The 24850-nt window shown below is 44.6% G+C and overlaps 1 protein-coding gene and 1 pseudogene across 1 annotated transcript; one reads left to right on the top strand and one right to left on the bottom strand.

Moving 5' to 3' along the window:
• Nucleotides 1-1055: 1055 nt before the first annotated feature.
• Nucleotides 1056-2507, top strand: LOC135541226 (G-protein coupled bile acid receptor 1-like). The gene has a single exon (XM_064967326.1). The coding sequence runs from the start codon at nucleotides 1147-1149 to the stop codon at nucleotides 2218-2220; it is 1074 nt and encodes a 357-aa protein (XP_064823398.1). The 5' UTR covers nucleotides 1056-1146; the 3' UTR covers nucleotides 2221-2507.
• Nucleotides 2508-3051: 544 nt separating this feature from the next.
• On the bottom strand, nucleotides 3052-14646 carry LOC135541715 (intermediate filament protein ON3-like; annotated as a pseudogene).
• Nucleotides 14647-24850: the final 10204 nt, after the last annotated feature.

The following is a 24850-nucleotide window of genomic DNA, read 5'->3' as shown; positions in this document are numbered from 1 at the left end:
AAAGGGTTCCAAAAGGGTTCTTTGGTTGTCCTCATAGGAGAACCCTTTTTGGTTCCAGGTAGAACCCTTTTTGGTTCCATGTAGAACCCTCTGTGGAAAGGGTCTTACCTGGAAGCAAATGGGTTCTTCAAAGGGTTCGCCTATGGGGACAGTCCAATAACCCTTTTAGGTTCTAGATAGCACATTTCTTTCTAAGAGTGAAGTGTGCAAGCTTACAAAACAAATACATTTAGATAGACTATATGCAATTGCTTGTCATATAGAATATATCCATTATATTTTTATAAAAACATTCAGATAGAAATGTATAGCATATACAGTAATATAGGGCTTTCATTGTGTCAACTCCACCCCCCCAAATTATTACCTGTCATATACAGTAATATAGGGCTTTCATTTTGTCAACCCCCCCCCCCCCCCCAGTTGTTGTCCTTCTCTCTTCCTGCCTATTCAGACCAAAGGCTTGATATTACATTTCCTTTGGGATCAATCTACGTGAACCGCAGCAGTCTGCAGGAAGAAAACAAGGACACTCGTCTTTTAAACATTCCTCTCTCTTACGCTGGGGCAATGGAGAAGAAACAGCAATCCTGCGGCCATGATGACTGTTGTAATTGTGTTTAAAGAGATAACATCTACGTACATCTATCTACAAGTGGAGAGACAGAACACGAAGACACTGTGTTTTACCTAAATAGGCCATTTAACCAATAAACTGGGGTTATTCAATTACAGACCCTCAAGCCCTGATGTACTGCTGGGAATCTCTTCTGCCTGATTTGTTGATCAATTAATACCATTGATACGTGATGCAAGAGACAGAGGCTATTTCAGGGGTCCAAGGCTGTCTTCTTGACAAACTGGGTTTACAGCATCATATGGTCTCTAGACCAGAGAGCAGTTTGAGTTTACATTAACATGTCGGTCATTTAGCCAACATTCTTATCCAGATCGACTAACAGGCAGTTCGTTTTTGAGCTCTGAATATATCATGCTCCATGACCTCTGGTCTCACTGTATTCTGTCTATTTTCACCCAGGCTTCCTGCAGTTTAATGGGAGCTGTGGAAGTCTCCGTAGCAGTGGGGGCAAAGGTCTGGCACACTAAGGACAACTGTGGAGGAACACAACCACCACAAGCGCAGCCATGGATGACCTGGCCAATGACTCTGCTGTGCGGCCGCTGCTGTCGGAGGCACGTCTCATCTACGCCATCACCGTGCCCCTGTCCACCGCCATCATCCTGGCCAACCTGGTCATCATCCTGGGCATCTCCTGTAACCGTCAGCTCTACAACACCCCAAACTACTTCTTCCTGAGCCTGCTAGTGGCTGACCTGTGTACGGGCGTGGCCCTGCCGTTCATCCCCTGGATGGGACTCAACCGTCCGCTGAGTTTTAGCTCCTGTCTCCTGGTTCATATTTTTCCTAATTTCTTGTTCCTGGCGTTCCTGTTTAACCTGGTGATAGTTCATTATGAGAGGTACATGTGCATCATGAGTCCGTTACATTATAGTAGCTTCTGGGTTCACCGCCACTTCCCGCTGGTGCTGCTCGCCGTGTGGGCGCCGCCACTGCTCTACGCCTCCCTGCCCGCCTTCGGCTGGAACAACCGGGCCGGCCCAGGGTGGAACGGCTGCTGCTCGTTTAACGACACAGGCGCGCCGGGTGCGCCGGTGAACTGTTCCACCGTGGTGGCAGCGGTAGCGGCGCCGGTCGGCTCCGAGTGCTGCTCTTACAGACGGGTCTTCCCCAACGCCTTCATCTACCTCGAGGTGTACGGGCTGCTGGCGCCGGCCATCATGTCCATCGCGGGCATGACGGGGCGTGTGCTGTGGATCACCCGGGGCCAGATGAAGGACATCTGCCGGCTGCACCGCTCTGTGGCGACCAGGGGGGGCGGTCAGGCCTCGGAACGGGAGCAGCGGCTCAACCTCCGCTACACGCGGTGCGTGGCCGCCGTGTCACTGACCTTCCTGGCCTGCTGGGTGCCCTACATCATCTACATACACGTCTGCGTGGCGTTTCTGCTCAGCAAGGAGACGCGTGGGAACTCCACCACACACATCGTGCTGTCGTGCACGGGGATCGGGAGCATGGCAGTGATGCCGCTGGTCCTGGGGCTGGCCAACAGGCAATACACGGACCCGGTGAGGAAACTCCTCCATAAACTCCGAGACAGATGGAGGAGGAGACAGGACACTGAGGATATGGCTCTCTGAGTAGCCAGGACAGGACTGCTCTCACTTTGGGGATGGACGTGTGGGATTATAAATGGGGATTGTAGCATATGGATGATGAAGCATCCTCTGCTCCTGGATGAGGGCAGTGGCGCCCCGAGTCTGTGGACTCTAGCTGTAAGGGAGTAGCAGAAAGACCCCATTCGAGGTGCAGGACTGGTAGGGTTGTCCCACCTCTCCCATGTCTGTCAATTTATAGTCACAGCATTGAAAGCATGTGTGACTCTTGCCATTGGGGCCATTGAGTGCGTTATGTTTAAAGCCATCAGTATACATGTGTACACTACTTGGGTAGTCATAATAAATTCAAAACAATCACTGTAGAAGTCACCAATCTTTCTATTTTTCAAGTTGATTGAATCCATTAGAGAGAAACATAATGTTATGAATTATCAACAGAGACCTCTATGATGATGAACTGGTCTAATTTGGATATGAAATAGCAGATGGGACAAATTAAGATGGATCTAATTGACTACTCCATCAATCACTACAGCATCTCATCTCCTCACCCTCTCTTTCTCGCTCGCTCTCTCTTTCTCTCTATCTCCCTCTCTCTCTCTCTCTCCTCTCTCTCTCTTTCCCATCTCTCTCTCCCCCTCCCTCCCTCCCTCCCTCCCTCCCTCCCTCCCTCCCTCCCTCCCTCCCTCCCCCTCCCTCCCTCCCCCTCCCTCCCTCCCTCCCTCCCTCCCTCCCTCCCTCCCTCCCTCCCCTCCCTCCCTCCCTCCCTCCATCCCTCCCTCCCTCCCTCCCCCTCCCTCCCTCCCTCTATCTTTCTCTCTCTCTCACACACTTTCTCTCCCTCCATATTCTTCATCTGGTGTTGGTATGTGCTCTGAACAAGGGAGAGAGGGGTGTGCTCTGTGCTCCTCCGCAGTCCAAAATACATCTGGAACACAGGGGAGTGATTAGAACTCTGAGATTCTAACATTTAGATCACATTTGAAAAGAGCCAGACAGGAACTAAAGTTCTTTAGGTTACACCATATCTGGGAAGATAATCATCTTTCCAAAATTGAAGTGAAAACAAGAATGGTTCTTTCATTGTCTGCCTATTTGTAAGTCTGTATCAGTGTGCTAAGAATCCTTGAAGGAAGACTGTTTTATCTACTGATTTCTAATAGCCCTCAAACAGGGTTGGTCATATTCACAGTTTAATGTGCAAAGTTTATAACACTACTTTATTGCCTACTCGGCAAATCAAGTATACATTTTCTATGTTTTTGTTGAAACTATAACTCGTGCATATGGGGAAAACAAGAGAACTTTAGTGTGACTATTCACACTAACTATTTGACGTGTAAACATCTTTTCAAATAGACTAGAGCGTGAGAGAGAGTTAAGGGTAAGAGCCAGCCATGTGTAACTATAAAAGGTCTGAATTTTTACATGATGTTGAGAGAGACAGATTATTAACATGGGGTCAAAAAAATGTATGTACAATACTGTGTGTGTGCGTGTGTGTGTGTTGCATTTGTCTGAGTGTGTGTGCGAGAGAGGGAGGAGTGATGGAGTGAAATATGGTAAGAGACCGGGCAGTCTCCCAGACATCCTGCTATCCATCATATCCCTATCTCATCATCAGCTGGTATTCCCAACAAGCCTCTCTCTCTTTCTTTCTTTGTCTCTCTGTGTCTGTCTCTCTCTCTCTGTGTGTGTGTCTCCCACTCTGTGTCGCTCTCTCTCTCTCTGTGTCTCTCTCTCTGTGATGCTCTCTCTCTGTGTGTCTCTCTCTCTCTGTGTCTCTCTCTGTGTGTGTGTCTCTCTCTCGGTCGCTCTCTCTCTGTGTGTCTCTCTCTCTCTCTCTCTCTCTCTCTCTGTGTCTCTCTCTCTCTCTCTCTGTGTCTCTCTCTGTGTGTGTCTCTCTCTCTCGGTCGCTCTCTCTCTCTGTGTCTCTCTCTCTCTCGGTCGCTCTCTCTCTCTGTGTCTCTCTCTCTCTCTCTGTGTCTCTCTCTGTCTCTCTCTCTCTCTCTCTGTGTCTCTCTCTCTGTCTCTCTCTCTCTCTCTCTCTCTGTCTCTCTCTCTGTCTCTCTCTCTCTGTGTCTCTCTCTGCATGTGTCTCTCTCTCGGTCGCTCTCTTATCTCCATCCACCCAGAACAGTCTGTATACCACATGGAACTACAGTCTTTACTTTGAACACTAAATGAGAAAGGGTCCTCATGCTAGTGTTTAACATGACCATTGTCAAATTAGACAGTTGTGTTTAACATGACAGTTGTGTTTATCATGGCTGTTGTCAAATTAGACAGTTGTGTTTATCATGACAGTTGTGTTTATCATGGCTGTTGTCAAATTAGACAGTTGTGTTTATCATGACAGTTGTGTTTACCATGGCCGTTGTCAAATTAGACAGTTGTGTTTATCATGACAGTTGTGTTTATCATGGCTGTTGTCAAATTAGACAGTTGTGTTTATCATGACAGTTGTGTTTACCATGGCCGTTGTCAAATTAGACAGTTGTGTTTATCATGACAGTTGTGTTTATCATGGCTGTTGTCAAATTAGACAGTTGTGTTTAACATGACCATTGTCAAATTAGACAGTTGTGTTTAACATGACAGTTGTGTTTAACATGGCTGTTGTCAAATTAGACAGTTGTGTTTATCATGGCTGTTGTCAAATTAGACAGTTGTGTTTAACATGACAGTTGTGTTTATCATGGCAGTTGTCAAATTAGACAGTTGTGTTTAACATGACAGTTGTGTTTAACATGGCTGTTGTCAAATTAGACAGTTGTGTTTATCATGGCTGTTGTCAAATTAGACAGTTGTGTTTATCATGGCTGTTGTCAAATTAGACAGTTGTGTTTATCATGGCTGTTGTCAAATTCGACAGTTATGTTTAACATGACCGTTGTCAAATTCGACAGTTGTGTTTAACATGACCATTGTCAAATTAGACAGTTGTGTTTAACATGACTGTTGTGTTTAACATGGCTGTTGTCAAATTAGACAGTTGTGTTTATCATGGCTGTTGTCAGATTAGACAGTTGTGTTTATCATTTAACATGACCATTGTCAAATTAGACAGTTGTGTTTAACATGACCGTTGTCAAATTAGACAGTTGTGTTTAACATGACTGTTGTCAAATTAGACAGATGTGTTTAACATGGCTGTTGTCAAATTAGACAGTTGTGTTTAACATGACCATTGTCAAATTAGACAGTTGTGTTTAACATGACTGTTGTCAAATTAGACAGATGTGTTTAACATGGCTGTTGTCAAATTAGACAGTTGTGTTTAACATGACCATTGTCAAATTAGACAGTTGTGTTTAACATGACCGTTGTCAAATTAGACAGTTGTGTTTAACATGGCTGTTGTCAAATTAGACAGTTGTGTTTAACATGACCATTGTCAAATTAGACAGTTGTGTTTAACATGACTGTTGTCAAATTAGACAGATGTGTTTAACATGGCTGTTGTCAAATTAGACAGTTGTGTTTAACATGACCATTGTCAAATTAGACAGTTGTGTTTAACATGACTGTTGTCAAATTAGACAGATGTGTTTAACATGGCTGTTGTCAAATTAGACAGTTGTGTTTAACATGACCATTGTCAAATTAGACAGTTGTGTTTAACATGACCGTTGTCAAATTAGACAGTTGTGTTTAACATGGCTGTTGTCAAATTAGACAGTTGTGTTTAACATGACCATTGTCAAATTAGACAGTTGTGTTTAACATGGCTGTTGTCAAATTAGACAGTTGTGTTTAACATGACCATTGTCAAATTAGACAGTTATGTTTAACATGGCTGTTGTCAAATTAGACAGTTGTGTTTAACATGACCATTGTCAAATTAGACAGTTGTGTTTAACATGACCATTGTCAAATTAGACAGTTATGTTTAACATGACCATTGTCAAATTAGACAGTTATGTTTAACATGGCTGTTGTCAAATTAGACAGTTGTGTTTAACATGACCATTGTCAAATTAGACAGTTATGTTTAACATGACCATTGTCAAATTAGACAGTTATGTTTAACATGACCAATGTCAAATTAGACAGTTGTGTTTAACATGGCTGTTGTCAAATTAGACAGTTGTGTTTAACATGACCATTGTCAAATTAGACAGTTATGTTTAACATGACCATTGTCAAATTAGACAGTTGTGTTTAACATGGCTGTTGTCAAATTAGACAGTTGTGTTTAACATGACCATTGTCAAATTAGACAGTTGTGTTTAACATGACCATTGTCAAATTAGACAGTTGTGTTTAACATGGCTGTTGTCAAATTAGACAGTTGTGTTTAACATGACCATTGTCAAATTAGACAGTTGTGTTTAACATGACCATTGTCAAATTAGACAGTTGTGTTTAACATGACCGTTGTCAAATTAGACAGTTGTGTTTAACATGACAGTTGTCAAATTAGACAGTTGTGTTTAACATGGCTGTTGTCAAATTAGACAGTTGTGTTTAACATGACCATTGTCAAATTAGACAGTTGTGTTTAACATGACCATTGTCAAATTAGACAGTTGTGTTTAACATGACCGTTGTCAAATTAGACAGTTATGTTTAACATGACCGTTGTCAAATTAGACAGTTGTGTTTAACATGGCTGTTGTCAAATTAGACAGTTGTGTTTAACATGACCATTGTCAAATTAGACAGTTGTGTTTAACATGACCGTTGTCAAATTAGACAGTTATGTTTAACATGACCATTGTCAAATTAGACAGTTGTGTTTAACATGGCTGTTGTCAAATTAGACAGTTGTGTTTAACATGACCATTGTCAAATTAGACAGTTGTGTTTAACATGACCGTTGTCAAATTAGACAGTTATGTTTAAGGTCATGACCGTTGTCAAATTAGACAGTTGTGACCATTGTCAAATTAGACAGTTCAGACCATTGTCAAATTGTAGACAGTTGTGTTTCTCTGTCTGTGTGGTGACAATAGGTCATGACCATTGTTCAAATCTCTGTCTGTGTGGTGACAATAGGTCCATGTATACCTTGAGTTCAGGGGTTGTAGGAGGTCTATCTCTGTCTGTGTGGTGACAATAGGTCCATGTATACCTTGAGTTCAGGGGGTTGTAGGAGGTCTATCTCTGTCTGTGTGGTGACAATAGGTCCATGTATACAGTTGTATACCTTGAGTTCAGGGGGTTGTAGGAGGTCTATCTCTGTCTGTGTGGTGACAATAGGCCCATGTATACCTTGAGTTCAGGGGGTTGTAGGAGGTCTATCTCTGTCTGTGTGGTGACAATAGGTCCATGTATACCTTGAGTTCATGGGGTTGTAGGAGGTCTATCTCTGTCTGTTCAGGGGGTTGTAGGAGGTCTATCTCTGTCTGTGTGGTGACAATAGGTCCATGTATACCTTGAGTTCAGGGGGTTGTAGGAGGTCTATCTCTGTCTGTGTGGTGACAATAGGTCCATGTATACCTTGAGTTCAGGGGGTTGTAGGAGGTCTATCTCTGTCTGTGTGGTGACAATAGGTCCATGTATACCTTGAGTTCAGGGGTTGTAGGAGGTCTATCTCTGTCTGTGTGGTGACAATAGGTCCATGTATACCTTGAGTTCAGGGGGTTGTAGGAGGTCTATCTCTGTCTGTGTGGTGACAATAGGTCCATGTATACCTTGAGTTCAGGGGGTTGTAGGAGGTCTATCTCTGTCTGTGTGGTGACAATAGGCCCATGTATACCTTGAGTTCAGGGGTTGTAGGAGGTCTATCTCTGTCTGTGTGGTGACAATAGGTCCATGTATACCTTGAGTTCAGGGGGTTGTAGGAGGTCTATCTCTGTCTGTGTGGTGACAATAGGTCCATGTAGGGGGTTGTAGGAGGTCTATCTCTGTCTGTGTGGTGACAATAGGTCCAGTTCCTTGAGGGGGGTTGTAGGAGGTCTATCTCTGTCTGTGTGGTGACAATAGGTCCATGTATACCTTGAGTTCAGGGGGTTGTAGGAGGTCTATCTCTGTCTGTGTGGTGACAATAGGTCCATGTATACCTTGAGTTCTGTAGGAGGTGTCTGTGACAATAGGTCCATGTATACCTTGAGTTCAGGGGGTTGTAGGAGGTCTATCTCTGTCTGTGTGGTGACAATAGGCCCATGTATACCTTGAGTTCAGGGGGTTGTAGGAGGTCTATCTCTGTCTGTGTGGTGACAATAGGCCCATGTATACCTTGAGTTCAGGGGGTTGTAGGAGGCCTATCTCTGTCTGTGTGGTGACAATAGGTCCATGTATACCTTGAGTTCAGGGTTGAGTTGTATCTGGTGACAGACATACTCCTGAAACAAACCATACACATATTTGGTTCCTTAATATTTTCTCTTTTTATTTTGGACCTGGTTCAGTGACATTCAAGCTTTGGAGGACATGGCCTTCCCAGTCACACGAGCACAAGAGAGCACAGATAAATTCTCCCACCACAAGCGTAATGAAAAAGAGCACAGGACACATTTTGTAAGAGTTCCTGTTACTGTTGCACATGGTCTTCGAACTTCAGTTGAAAACAAAGTTTGTAAGTTTAACACCGTAGCTTATTAAACGATGACCTTAACGTAAAACAAAAGACTCAGCAATGTTTTTTAGATGGTAAAGAGAGAGAGAAAGTGGTACAACACCGTGTTACTATAGCAACAGCAGAGTGACGGTGGACTTGGACTCGCCTCCACCTCAATTCTGATCAGCAGACGCTTCCTGGGGCTGGTTGGGGGGCCACCGGCATCTAATGGGAGGGGCTTCAGAGTCAGGAGGGGCTTCGATGGCAAATCAATGTCTACATGCAAGCAAGGACTGGTATTAGTCGGTTTGTTTTAGTAATCTGAGCAAAAGAGATATGATTTGATTATAGTTGGACACACAGACCATGACACAACACAGGTCACAGTTCCTTCCTATCGGATCTTTCTCTTCTTACCCACCCTTCTACACATGTACTCAGTGGTGGGCCGTCAGGGCCAGCAAGGCCTTCTCTGCTGTCCTAAACATCATCAGAATATAATTTTTTTTTAAATATATTTTCCCACAAATATGTATTAAATTATTCCCCAGAGTAAGAGTTACACTCTTCATTTCATAGCGTTCCTCTTGGTTGCACTGCTTCCAGCCCCAGGTTGAGATTTGGAGGGCTGGTCTTTATGTTAGATATTTTATCCAATCATATTCAGCCATCATGTGTTGCCAGGGGTCTAAAATCTGCCCTCAGGCCTTCAGAATCAACAGTGCGGGCGTTTGTAGCTTAAAGTGAATGGAAATTAAAATTTAGTGTCAACCAATCAGCTTTAGAGTTGGCTATTGTACGCCTGCTGGCTGGCTCCAGTGTTACACAGGAGCCATGCTAGCAGGCATAGTGCCTGCACGTCTTTTGATTGGATTACCAATATTGAGAGGCAGGTCCTATATGGGCAGGTCTCAGAACTAGGAAACTGAAATTGGTCAACAAATTAATTTGCGCACTACTAAACTGTTTTTTCAACACACAATGGCGGAAGGAGAAGATATTGATTTGGTCGAGGATATAATTATAACGCCATTCTCAAGACAAACTTTTCAAGAAAAGTTAGACATTGTCAGGAGAGGTAGACGCCGACGCTACAAAGCCGACGCTACAAAGACAGGCTCCGAGAAGCACTGCAAACTGTACTGCTGGGAATGCCTATTATTTGCATGTGAGCGATTTGGTGTTTGGAGCCACACTGGCTTTGCAAACCTGAGTTGTCTAACCAAGGCAGCATCGAGACACCAAAGTACGGCTGGGCACTTACAAACAATGGTGCTTTTGAAAACTTTTGGGGACACCCGAATGGATCTACAGCTCAACGAACAAGAGCGCAGGGCAGCGAAGCTGCACAATGAAAAGGTATTGTACTCTTCCCCTGCAATTCTCTGAATAAAAAGGTCAATTTCAAGGTGACGTTATCCTGCGTTTCTGTCTAAATGTATAGTGTCTAGAGCCATGGCATCATAATGATGGTAATAAGAGGTGGATTAATTCGGGTGGGACTGTGTAGGACTTCACTGAAGGCCCAGGCCCCAGAACCACGGCACGCTACTGGATTTACTGAGGATGGGAAAGAACTACTCAGCAGTGGTGTAAAGTACTTAAGTAAAAATACTTTTAAGTACTACTTAATTAGTTGTTTGGGGTATCTGTACTTTACTATTTCTATTTTTTTTACAACTTTTACATTTACTCAACTACATTCCTAATGAAAATAATGTACTTTTTACTCCTTACATTTACCTTGACACCCAAAAGTACTTGTTACGTGTTTAATGCTTAGCAGGACAGGAAAATTGTCTAATTCACGGATTTAACAAGAGGACATCCCAGGTCATCCCTACTGCATCTGATCTGGCAAACTCACTAAACACAAATGCTTTGTTTGTAAATTATGTCTGAGTGTTGGAGTGTGTGTCTGGCTATCCGTACATTTTAAAAACAAGAAAATCGTGTTGTCTGGTTTGCTTAATATAAGGAATTTTAAATGATATATACTTTTACTATTGATACTTAAGTACATTTAAAACCAAATACTTTAAAATTTTTACTCAAGTAGTGTTTTACTGGGGGACCTTTACTTTTACTTTAGTTATTTTCTTTTAAGGTATCTTTACTTTGACTCAAGTATGAAAATGTGGAACTTTTTCCACCACTGCTACTCTGAAGAGGAAAGTATCATGAAGATGCTACCTAGAGGTTCGAAGGTTAAATAAACTAATGAAGAAGATAGTGAATCACTGGAGGGAATAAGAAGAGCTCCTTCCTTGCTGACATATATGGTCATTCATTCTGAAATGACAGAGAGAATACGGGCTAAGTATAAGCAGGATACTACAGTAATCTCTCTCTCTCTCTCTCTCTCTCTCTCTCTCTCTCTCTCTCTCTCAGACACAAACACACCCCTGACCCCACCCAATTACACATAACCCACCTACATCCCCCATCACCACACACACTTCTCTCCCCCGGTCCCACCGCTCCACTGTGCCACTCACCTAATCTCCTCTCCCTCCAGTAGCTTCCAGTAGGTGGCGATCTCGATGTCCAGGGTTCATCAGTTCCAGGTAGTCCCTGACGGGTCATGTCCTGCTTGGCCCTGCGGAGAGCGTCTTCCAGCGCAACAATATTATCCCTGGCCTGCTCCAACGCATTCTGCTCATCCACCTCCACATCCTCAATGTCCATCTCAACAACTATTTTCTGAACAGGGGACGAGAGGGAGTGAGGGAGGGAGGGAGGGTCAGAGGGAGAGGGAGGGGGAGGGTTAGAGGGAGAGGGGGAGAGAGAGGGGTAAAGGGAGGAGGGGAGGGTCAAAGGGAGAGTATCAGGGAGGGAGAGGGTCAGAGGGAGAGGGTCAAAGGGGAGGGAGAGGGATAGGGTCAAATGGGAGAGAGCACGTCAGAGGGGGGGGGGAGAGGGTCAAAGGGAGGTGGGGAGAGGGTCAGAGGGATAACGAAAGTAGAGAAGGATATAGAAATATAGGAAACATTGTGTGTGTGTATGCGTGCAAGAGCGTTTCACCTGCTTCTTGAGGGTCTCCAGCTCGGCCTTCAGTCTCTGTATTAGACGAAGCATGTCAGCAATCTCCTTCTTCACATCACGTACATCCTGCTCATACTGCTCTGCTGTCAGCACTATGTCATCCATCTGAGAGGGGGAAGAAAGGGAGGGAGAAAGAGAGAGGGAGGAGAGGGGAGGGAGGGAGAAAGAAAGAGAGAGAGAGGGAGGGAGAAAGAGAAAGGGAAGAGAGGGGAGGGAGGGAGTCAGGGAGGGAGAAAGGATAGAGAGGGAATCAGTGACCACTCACCACCACCACCACTCACCACTCACCATTCCCACCACCTCCGCCACCCTTCACCCCCACCACTCACCACCACTCACCACCACCCACTCCTCACCACCACACCACTCATCCCCACCACTCACCCCCAGCACTCACCACAACCACTCCTCACCACTCACCACTCACCACCACCGCTCACCCTCACCACCACCACCACTCACCCCCACTCGCCACTCACCCCCACCACAACCACCAGTCACCCCCACCACTCCTCACCACTCACCCCACCACTCCTCACCACTCACCACTCACCCCACCACCCCTCACCCCTCACCACTCACCCCCACCACCACTCACCACCACTCATCACCGGTTGAGAGCGTTGGGCCAGTTACCGAAAGGTTGCTGGTTCAAATCCCAGAGCCGACCAGGTGAAAAAATCTGCCAATGTGCCCTTGAGCAAGGCATTTAACCTTAATTGCTCCTGTAAGTCTCTCTGAATTAGAGTGTCTGCTAAATGACCTAAAATATAAAAAATCCTCACCTTTTTCTGGTTCCACAGCTCTGCCTCCTCTCTGGCACGGGAGGCCATGTCCGCGTACTGTTTCTTGACGCTGTCGATGATCACGTCCATGTCTAGAGATCTCTTGTTGCTCTCCTTCATGACCACCGTCTCATTCTGGATATGAGACTCCAGTTCCTCCAGCTCCTGTCACACCACAGCCAGGACAACAATACTACATTAGACAAGGAGATCAGGAGACACATTAGACAAGGAGATCTGGGCATCCGACTTCTTCTGGATCTCATCCTGGTACCTGGAGAACCACAGATTGGATAATGAAGAGGATGTTGTTTTGATATTTGACATTTTAGTCATTTAGCAGATGCTCTTATCCAGAGCGACTTACAGGAGAAATTAGGGTTAAGTGCCTTGCTCAAGGGCACAGACAGATTTTTCACCTAATTGTCTTGGAGATTCAAACCAGCAACCTTTTGGTTACAGGCCCAATGCTCTTCACCTCTAGGCTACCTGCCGCCCAGGTATGATATGACTGAGATGGGAGCTCAGGTGAGCGCACACACCTGCGCGCACGACACACCACGACACGACACACCATACCAACACACACCACACCACGACACACCACGACACTCCACACGCATCCCCAAACCCTTTTGACTGACATGTCAATTTATCATCCTACTGTCAGACCATCTGCAGCTTTGTTTCCCTCTCACACCCTAGCATAGCATGCCTGTGTTGAGCTGATCCAGACTGGGTAAGAGCCCAGGATGGATGGGATGAATGGGCCCAGGTCCCTAAAGGTTCCACATTTTCTCCACTCTCAGAGCCATGTCTGTGGGTACTGTGTAACACAGAGGTCCATGGTTAGGGGGTAGAGTGGAGTAGAGGGGCTGAGGAGTGTACACTGACTACAGTACATTTACCTCTCCCCACAGACATAGTGCAGGGCACACCAGAGCTCCCCTGTATATACTTAACTCAAACCAGTGGACAGAGGCTTATGTAAGGATAAAGAATTAGCACCTCTGACTCTTGAGGCCTGGGGACCCAGGTGGAAAAATGCTCCGTAGCCTAGCGTGAGAAAACACTGTTTGTCACTTTAGACTGATGAGGTTCCTGTTGTGGACTGTGGCATTTCCTGGAGGCCTGGTGACCTGTACAATATCTAAACTCTGATGGATATTCTACCATTGACTGTCCTAGTTGTCTCCCTAGGTCTGCTTCACAGGAATCAGGTGTGGGGTGGTTTGTTAAGGCTTTCTGAAATGGTCGATACATTCATCATTTAGATCTATCTCTTGCAGTGCATGTTGTCCAATTCAATGCCATCCTATTGTATTGCACTGTATTATTTTCTATTGCATTCCATTCTATTCTGTTCTATTTGATTCTATTAACTCTTAACTACGAAAGACTCTGTGAAGGCTCTGTGAAGTCACTGTGAAGGCTCTGTGAAGTCACTGTGAAGGCTCTTTGAAGTCACTGACTTGTTGTGTGTCTGGTCCACTTTGTCCTGGCAGCGGGCCAGCTCCTCCTTCAGTTTCTGTTTGTCCCTGGCCAGTTTCTGTTTGTCCCGGGCCAGTTTCTGGATCTGCTGCTGCAACTCATTGGCCAGCTGTGGGACCAGTGCGTCCACGTTGCCTTGGTAGTCCTCCTGCTCCTTCAGGATCTTCAGACTCGTGTCCAGGACCTTGTTCTGCTGCTCCAGGATTTGCACCTAAAGGGAGAGGGAGAGAGAGGATATTGGATCAGAAACTCAATCAAGGTTGTTGCATCTGAAACCAGTCAGAGTAAACTACAATGAGTTATAGAAGGAAAAAACTATACATTTTTATTCATGTCACTGGGGGATTGTGGGTTAAGATTTGTAAGCCTCCACTTCTCTGCTAGCAGGAATTGAACAGATATTGAAAAAGTGACTCTACAAACTGTTGGTCTTGTGGGCTGCCATTGTGTGTGTGTGTGTGCGTGTGCGTGCGTGTGCACATATGTGGAGCCTCAGTGATAAAGGGTCTCATTACACTAACTGGGCAACACCAGATCTGCCCACAGCTATAATTCCACTGTGTGGGTTTGTGTGTGTGTGTGTGGCAAGCACACCTTCTGGCTGCTTGGTGGCAGCAACATGCATTAGGTTTACACCCAGACTCTCATGGCTGTTAAATATAGAACCTATGTGTGATTCACTACAACACACAACATATGTCTGTTAACAACAAATAGGCCCCCACACTCACAAATGTAACCCAACAAAAATATGATATAATATTGACTAAATCCAAGTCCAAAAATCTATATAAGAAAATAGGATAATCTCTGGAGGGGCTACAGAACGCCATGCGTTCTGACCCGGAGAATTCGAAGGAGGTCTCTCCTGCCCCCGGGCCCGCCCCGGATGATAAGAAGACCATGAAGGGTCTCAACGACTGTCTGTCCGGCTACCTGGGCAGGGTCAGGAACCTGGAGGAAGCTAACAAAGATCTGCAGGACCAGATCCCACCCTGAAGCACTACTTGTGTACTAATTAAAACTCTAAACAATCACAACACAGTCACTATTGGTCACTCTATTATGGATTATTATTGTACTATGTATTCATTATAGAAGGTTGTCAGTTACAGTTCCTTGCGAAAGTATTCGGCCCCCTTGAACTTTGCAACCTTTTGCCACATTTAATGTTTCAAACATAAAGCTATAAAACTGTATTTTTTTGTGAAGAATCAACAACAAGTGGGACACAATCATGAAGTGGAACGACATTTATTGGATATTTCAAACTTTTTTAACAAATCAAAAACTGAAAAATTGGGCGTGCAAAATTATTCAGCCCCCTTAAGTTAATACATTGTAGCGCCACCTTTTGCTGCGATTACAGCTGTAAGTTGCTTGGGGTATGTCTCTATCAGTTTTGCACATCGAGAGACTGACATTTTTTCCCATTCCTCCTTGCAAAACAGCTCGAGCTCAGTGAGGTTGGATGGAGAGCATTTGTGAACAGCAGTTTTCAGTTCTTTCCACAGATTCTTGATTGGATTCATTTTCAAGTCTTGCCATAGATTTTCAAGTAGATTTACAGTACCAGTCAAAAGTTTGGACACACCTACTTATTCAAGGGTTTTCTTTAATTTGACTATTTCCTACATTGTAGAATAATAGTATAGACATCAAAACTATGAAATAACACATATGGAATCATGTAGTAACAAAAAAAAAGTTAAAGAAATCAAAATATATTTTATATTTGAGAATCTTCAAAGTAGCCACCCTTTGCCTTGATGACAGCTTTGCACACTCTTGGAATTTCTATTAACCAGGAACTATTTGTCTGGTCGGGCAAACATACAGGGCCTTCGGAAAGCATTCAGAACCCTGGACTTTTTCCACATTTTGTTAGGTTACAGTCTTCTTCTAAAATGTATTCAATTGTTTTATTCCTCATTAATCTACACACAATACCCCATTATGAAAAAAGCAGAAGCGGGTTTTAAGAAATTTCTGCGAATTTACATATTTTTTTTTTAAACGGAAGTATCACATTTAGTTAAGTATTCAGACCCTTTACTCAGTACTTTGTTGTAGTACCTTTGTCAGTGATGACAGCATCGAGACTTCTTGGGTATGACGCTACAAGCTTGGCACACCTATATTTGGGGAGTTTCTCCCATTCTTCTCTGCAGATCCTCTCAAGCTCTGTCAGGTTGGGTGGGGAGCATGGCTGCACATCAATTTTCAGGTCTCTCCAGAGATGTTTAATCAGGTTCAAGTCCATGCTCTGGCTGGGCCACTCAAAGACAGACTTGTCCCGAAGCCACTCCTGCATTGTCTTGGCTGTGTGCTAAGGTTTGTTGTCCTGTTGGAAGGTTGAACTTTCACCCCAGTCTGAGGTCATCAAGGATCTCTCTGTACTCCATTCATCTTTGTCTCAATGCTGACTAGTCTCCAGTTCCTGCCTTTGAAAAACATTCCCACAGCATGATGCTGCCACCACCATGCTTCACCGTAAGGATGGTGCCAGGTTTCCTCCAAACGTGACGCTTAGCATTCAGGCCAAATAGATCATTCTTGGTTTCATCAGACCAAAGAATCCTGTTTCTCGTGGTCAGAGTCTTTCGGTGCCTTATGGCAAATGCCAAGCAGGCTGCCATGTACCTTTTACTGAGGATTGGCCACTCTACCGTAAAGGCCTGATTGGTGGAGTGCTGCAGAGATAGTTGTCCTTCTGGAAGATTCTCCCATCTCCACAGAGGAACTCTTGAGTTCTGTCAGATTGACCATCGGGTACTTGGTCACCTTCCTGACCAAGACCCTTCCCCCAATTGCTCAGTTTGGTTGGGCGGCCAGCTCTAGGAAGAGTCTTGGTGGTTCCAAACTTCTTCCATTTAAGAATGATGGAGGCCACTGTGTTCTTGGGGACCTTCAATGATGCATAAATGTCTTGGTATCCTTCCCCAGATCTGTGCCTCGACACAATCCTGTCTCGGTGCTTCACGGACAATTCCTTTGACCTCATGGCTTGGTTTTTGCTCTGACATGCACTGTCAACTGTGGGACCTTATATAGACAGGTTCCTTTCCAAATCATGTCCAATCAATTGAATTTACCACAGGTGGAATCCAATCAAGTTGTTGACACATCTTAAGGATGATCAATGGAAACAGGATGCACCTGAGGTCAATTTTGAGTCTCATAGCAAAGGGTCTGAATACTTATGTAAATAAGGTATTTATGTTTTTATACACATTTTCAAAAATGTAAAAGTTTTTTTTGTTGCTTTTTCATTATGTGGTATTGTGTGTAGATTTAATCCATTTTTGAATAAGGCTGTAACATATAAACAAATGTGGAAAAAGTCAAGGGGTCTGAATACTTTTAGCTTTCTGGCCAGCAGGCTGGACCTAGCTATCATGTTTTCTCTTCATCATAACTAATGACGTTATGTATGGTTTGAAGTAGATTTGGTGGTGTTATTCCACTGCATTCTTCCTCAGATGTTTATCTACAAAATAAATACTTTCAACACACTATTCTTGACTCTGTATTCATCAATGCCTTCCAGTTGTCTTGTTCAAGACATTGAAAATGTTTTTTCTTACCAATAAGTTGTGTAATATTCCCTGGGTAGTTAGCGTATTGTTGTAGTGGTGGGCCTAAAACTGTTGGACTGAAAATAGTGACTGTGTGTTTACTGTTCACCCACAGAAACATTGACACTGATCTGAGGAAGTGAGGGCTGGAGTTCTGAGGAATTGGATCTAAGGGTGATTCTGCAACTTCGGGCAATTTGACAGTGCAAACTTTCAGAAATTAAAACACCATTTTACCAGTACTGTATTTGTCTTTGATTTTTCTAGAAACTATATTTGATAATGGCTGTGATCATACTATTCAGGAATGTATATATTTTTTGTCATTTTTCCCAGACAGCCATAGACAAATGTCATTTCCATCACATCATTAAACATCAATTTTAGTTGAAAATTTCTTATACATTTGTACTTGACCTACAGTGCCTTGCGAAAGTATTCGGCCCCCTTGAACTTTGCGAACTTTGGCCACATTTCAGGCTTTAAAGATAAAGATATAAAACTGTATTTTTTTGTGAAGAATCAACAACAAGTGGGACACAATCATGAAGTGGAACGACATTTATTGGATATTTCAAACTTTTTTAACAAATCAAAAACTGAAAAATTGGGCGTGCAAAATTATTCAGCCCCCTTAAGTTAATACTTTGTAGCGCCACCTTTTGCTGCGATTACAGCTGTAAGTCGCTTGGGATATGTCTCTATCAGTTTTGCACATCGAGAGACTGAAATGTTTTCCCATTCCTCCTTGCAAAACAGCTCGAGCTCAGTGAGGTTGGATGGAGAGCATTTGTGAACAGCAGTTTTCAGTTCTTTCCACAGATTCTCGATTGGATTCAGGTCTGGACTTTGACTTGGCCATTCTAACACCTGGATATGTTTATTTTTGAACCATTCCATTGTAGATTTTGCTTTATGTTTTGGATCATTGTCTTGTTGGAAGACAAATCTCCGTCCCAGTCTCAGGTCTTTTGCAGACTCCATCAGGTTTTCTTCCAGAATGGTCCTGTATTTGGCTCCATCCATCTTCCCATCAATTTTAACCATCTTCCCTGTCCCTGCTGAAGAAAAGCAGGCCCAAACCATGATGCTGCCACCACCATGTTTGACAGTGGGGATGGTGTGGTCAGGGTGATGTGCTGTGTTGCTTTTACACCAAACATAACATTTTGCATTGTTGCCAAAAAGTTCAATTTTGGTTTCATCTGACCAGAGCACCTTCTTCCACGTTTGGTGTGTCTCCCAGGTGGCTTGTGGCAAACTTTAAACGACACCTTTTATGGATATCTTTAAGAAATGGCTTTCTTCTTGCCACTCTTCCATAAAGGCCAGATTTGTGCAATATACGACTGTTTGTTGTCCTATGGACAGAGTCTCCCACCTCAGCTGTAGATCTCTGCAGTTCATCTAGAGTGATCATGGACCTCTTGGCTGCATCTCTGATCAGTCTTCTCCTTGTATGAGCTGAAAGTTCAGAGGGACGGCCAGGTCTTGGTAGATTTGCAGTGGTCTGATACTCCTTCCATTTCAATATTATCGCTTGCACAGTGCTCCTTGGGATGTTTAAAGCTTGGGAAATCTTTTTGTATCCAAATCCGACTTTAAAATTCTTCACAACATTATCTCGGACCTGCCTGGTGTGTTCCTTGTTCTTCATGATGCTCTCTGCGCTTTTAACGGACCTCTGAGACTATCACAGTGCAGGTGCATTTATACAGAGACTTGATTACACACAGGTGGATTGTATTTATCATCATTAGTCATTTAGGTCAACATTGGATCATTCAGAGATCCTCACTGAACTTCTGGAGAGAGTTTGCTGCACTGAAAGTAAAGGGGCTGAATAATTTTGCACGCCCAATTTTTCAGTTTTTGATTTGTTAAAAAAGTTTGAAATATCCAATAAATGTCGTTCCACTTCATGATTGTGTCCCACTTGTTGTTGATTCTTCACAAAAAAATACAGTTTTATATCTTTATGTTTGAAGCCTGAAATGTGGCAAAAGGTCGCAAAGTTCAAGGTGGCCAAATACTTTCGCAAGGCACTGTATTTGAAGTGATTTTTAATATTAATAATTCAACATGACACCTGAATGTATAAACTTGCCTGGTGACAGCTGAAAACATTTATCATGAAAAATAAGAGATTTCCACCCAACCTTTTTGTGAGATTATGATAACAACCATATGATTTCCATATCAAAAACAAATAAATGTATGTAAATTATACATATACTCATTTACCTCAAATATGGGTTGAGATGGAAATGACAAGGTGTGGTAGAAATTACATATATGTAAAAGACAAACATGAAAACAATATTTTATTGCAAACATTTTGAACAACAATCATTGTTAAACATTTCATTACTATAAGACAAAGATTCCAAAACACTGGAACTTGCACCTTTCAACATGAAAATAATGTGTTGTCCTTGACTAGACTTAGATGTTACAAATAGAAATTTAACACATACAATTGAAATTGGAAGTTTACATACACCTTAGCCAAATACATTTAAACTCAGTTTTTCACAATTCCTGACATTTAATCCTAGTAAAAAGTCCCTGTCTTAGGTCAGTTAGAATCACCACTTTATTTTAAGAATGTGAAATAATAGTAGAGAGAATTATTTATTTCAGCTTTTATTTCTTTCATCACATTCCCAATGGGTCAGAAGTTTACATACACTCAATTAGTACTTGGTAGCATTGCCTTTACATTGTTTAACCTGGGTCAAACGTTTCGGGTAGCCTTCCACAAGCTTCCTACAATAAGTTAGGTGAATTTTGGCCCATTCCTCCTGACAGAGCTGGTGTAACGGAGTCAGGTTTGTAGGCCTCCTTGCTCGCACACACTTTTTCAGTTCTGCCCACACATTTTCTATGGGATTGAGGTCAGGGCTGTGTGATGGCCACTCCAATACCTTGACTTTGTTTTCCAAGCCATTTTGCCACAACTTTGGAAGTATGCTTGGGGTCATTATCCATTTGGAAGACCCATTTGCGACCAAACTTTAACTTCCTGACTGATGTCCTGAGATGTTGCTTCAATATATCCACATAATTTTCCTACCTCATGATGCCATCTATTTTGTTAAGTGCACCAGTCCCTCCTGCAGCAAAGCATTCCCACAACATGATGCTGCCACCCCTGTGCTTCACAGTTGGAATGGTGCTCTTCGGCTTGCAAACATCCCCGTTTTTCGTCCAAAAATAACGATGGTCATTATGCCAAACAGTTCCCTTTTTGTTTCATCAGACCAGAGGACATTTCTCCAAAAAGTACGATCTTTGTCCCCATGTGCAGTTGCAAACCGTAGTCTGGCTTTTTTATGGAGGTTTTGGAGCAGTGGCTTCTTCCTTGTTGAGCGGCCTTTCAGGTTATGTCGATATAGGACTCATTTTACTGTGGATATAGATACTTTTGTACCTGTTTCCTCCAGCCTCTTCACAAGATCCTTTGCTGTTGTTCTGGGATTGATTTGCACATTTCGCACCAAAGTACATTCATCTCTCGGAGACAGAACGCGTCTCCTTCCTGAGCGGTATGGCGGCTGCGTGGTCCCATGGTGTTTATACTTGCGTACTATTGTTTGTACAGATGAATGTGGTACCTTCAGGCGTTTGGAAATGTCTCCCAATGATGAACCAGACTTGAGGTCTACAATTATTTTCTGAGGTCTTGGCTGATTTCCCCATGATGTCAAGCAAAAAGGCACTGAGTTTGAAGGTAGGCCTTGAGATACATTCACAGGTACACCTCCAATTGACTCAAATGATGTCAATTAGCATATCAGAAGCTTCTAAAGCCATGACATGGTTGAGGCCAACACAACTCAGGGTTTTCACAAAAGCACCACTCTCTGCGTGAACGTCTCGCACGTGTCGTGGAGAATTGTCTCAGAAATATAATACTCTTACAAGAACTTGTGAATTCAATATACACTTTAATACAAAGTAGCAAAACTGAGCCCTTCCATGGAAGGACCCTATCACAAACACAACAGAGCTGAGCCCCTCCATGGAAGGACCCTATCACAAACATAACAGGGCCGAGCCCCTCCATGGAAGGACCCCATCACAAACACAACAGGGCCGAGCCCCTCCATGGAAGGACACTATACAAACACAACAGGGCTGAGCCCCTCCATGGAAGGACCCTATCACAAACACAACAGGGCCGAGCCCCTCCATGGAAGGACCCTATCACAAACACAACAGGGCTGAGCCCCTCCATGGAAGGACCCTATCACAAACATAACAGGGCCGAGCCCCTCCATGGAAGGACCCCATCACAAACACAACAGGGCCGAGCCCCTCCATGGAAGGACCCTATCACAAACACAACAGGGCTGAGCCCCTCCATGGAAGGACCCTATCACAAACATAACAGGGCTGAGCCCCTCCATGGAAGGACCCCATCACAAACACAACAGGGCCGAGCCCCTCCATGGAAGGACCCTAACACAAACACAACAGGGCTGAGCCCCTCCATGGAAGGACCCTATCACAAACACAACAGAGCTGAGCCCCTCCATGGAAGGACCCTATCACAAACACAACAGGGCCGAGCCCCTCCATGGAAGGACCCTATCACAAACACAACAAGGCTGAGCCCCTCCATGGAAGGACCCTATCACAAGCACAACAGAGCTGAGCCCCTCCATGGAAGGACCCCATCACAAACATAACAGGGCCGAGCCCCTCCATGGAAGGACCCTATCACAAACACAACAGGGCCGAGCCCCTCCATGGAAGGACCCTATCACAAACACAACAGGGCCGAGCCCCTCCATGGAAGGACCCTATCACAAACACAACAGGGCCTCCATGGAAGGACCCTATCACAAACACAACAGGGCCAAGCCCCTCCATGGAAGGACCCTATCACAAACACAACAGGGCTGAGCCCCTCCATGGAAGGACCCTATCACAAACATAACAGGGCCTCCATGGAAGGACCCTATCACAAACACAACAGGGCCAAGCCCCTCCATGGAAGGACCCTATCACAAACATAACAGGGCCTCCATGGAAGGACCCTATCACAAACACAACAGGGCCAAGCCCCTCCATGGAAGGACCCTATCACAAACACAACAGGGCTGAGCCCCTCCATGGAAGGACCCCCTCACAAACATAACAGGGCCGAGCCCCTCCATGGAAGGACCCTATCACAAACACAACAGGGCCGAGCCCCTCCATGGAAGGACCCCATCACAAACACAACAGGGCCGAGCCCCTCCATGGAAGGACCCCATCACAAACACAACAGGGCCGAGCCCCTCCATGGAAGGACCCTATCACAAACACAACAGGGCCGAGCCCCTCCATGGAAGGACCCCATCACAAACACAACAGGGCCGAGCCCCTCCATGGAAGGACCCTATCACAAACACAACAGGGCCGAGCCCCTCCATGGAAGGACCCTATCACAAACACAACAGGGCCGAGCCCCTCCATGGAAGGACCCCATCACAAACACAACAGGGCCGAGCCCCTCCATGGAAGGACCCCATCACAAACACAACAGGGCCGAGCCCCTCCATGGAAGGACCCTATCACAAACACAACAGGGCCGAGCCCCTCCATGGAAGGACCCCATCACAAACATAACAGGGCTGAGCCCCTCCATGGAAGGACCCTATCACAAACACAACAGGGCCGAGCCCCCCCATGGAAAGACCCTATCACAAACACAACCGGGCCGAGCCCCTCCATGGAAGGACCCCATCACAAACATAACAGGGCTGAGCCCCTCCATGGAAGAACCCTATCACAAACACAACAGGGCCGAGCCCCCCCATGGAAGGACCCTATCACAAACACAACAGGGCCGAGCCCCCCCATGGAAGGACCCTATCACAAACACAACAGGGCCGAGCCCCCCCATGGAAAGACCCTATCACAAACACAACAGGGCCGAGCCCCCCCATGGAAAGACCCTATCACAAACACAACAGGGCCGAGCCCCCCCATGGAAAGACCCTATCACAAACATAACAGGGCCGAGCCCCCATGGAAAGACCCTATCACAAACATAACAGGGCCGAGCCCCCCCATGGAAAGACCCTATCACAAACATAACAGGGCCGAGCCCCTCCATGGAAAGACCCTATCACAAACATAACAGGGCCGAGCCCCTCCATGGAAAGACCCTATCACAAACATAACAGGGCCGAGCCCCTCCATGGAGAGACTAAATTCTCATATTACAGAGTCCTGCCTTCATAGGATTCGGTCTTTGCATAACATAGAGTCCCCTCCCTCTATATGAAAATAGCTTCCCTTGACCTTTCTCCATTATTTTCGTCTCATCTCAGAGCTAGTTCACGCCCACTAACGCTCATATCTGCTTTTGGTTAGGTTATAACGATGGTAGAACCCTTTCCACATCCTAAAAATAATGTATGCATTGCATGCTTATATTTCACGTGTTAGTCATCAGTTATCTTGCTTCCATCCTTCTTCCTGTATCATTCTGACCATAGTTCATCCAGTTGTCATAAATTTACATATGGTCTTGGTTATTGTACTGTTTCAAAAATAGAGTATAGCCTGGGTGTCATCTTTTCTTAATGTGCATGTCCTTGCTACTTCAGCCTGGCAACTAGACCTATTTAATGCTCAGCTCTCTAATGGTTCGCTCCAACACACGATAACAGGGCAAACGTCCTGATCATACTCCCCCACACACCACTGGATAAACAGAGCTGTTTTCAGTGAAGCTAAAGTGAAATCAAAGACAACAGTAAAAATGTCGTCTCCCATGAATGACAACTTCAGTTGAAGTGTAAGACGTGTAGCATGACAGTTGGCAAGAGCACAAGCAAACAGATGTACCGTTTCTGCTGTACTGATAAAATAAAGTAGGCAGGCCTCTCCACAGTATTACTCCACACCAGTTTGACAGATCTACATAACATTCCACCAATCCCTCAGTGGTGCCAACTTGTAATGAGTGCAACTTGACTGAACTCTCTCAAATCTCCACCATTGTCATGTTCCCTAGCAACAGGTAAAATGTCATGTTTTTGTTATCGCAAGATAATGGGTTGTCAAAGGAGATGCAGCTACCCCTGGAAAAGAAAGTCATGGCTGACAATGATCTAAGGAAACAAGGTCTGGAGTTCTAAGGAACGTGATCTAGATGAAACGGCAAAAAAGAAAACAACTTTGGTTAATGTGAGATGAATTTGTCAAACAAGGACTGAAGTTGTAAAGAATTGTGACTAGGACATGGC

The sequence above is a fragment of the Oncorhynchus masou genome, chromosome 6 (genome assembly GCF_036934945.1).
Source record: "Oncorhynchus masou masou isolate Uvic2021 chromosome 6, UVic_Omas_1.1, whole genome shotgun sequence".
Lineage (NCBI taxonomy): Eukaryota > Metazoa > Chordata > Actinopteri > Salmoniformes > Salmonidae > Oncorhynchus > Oncorhynchus masou.
This window is presented reverse-complemented; position numbering and strand designations above follow the sequence as displayed.

Coding starts and splice junctions, on each gene's coding strand:
- LOC135541226 (XM_064967326.1), top strand. CDS start 1,147: ATGGATGACCTGGCCAATGACTCTGCTGTGCGGCCGCTGCTGTCGGAG.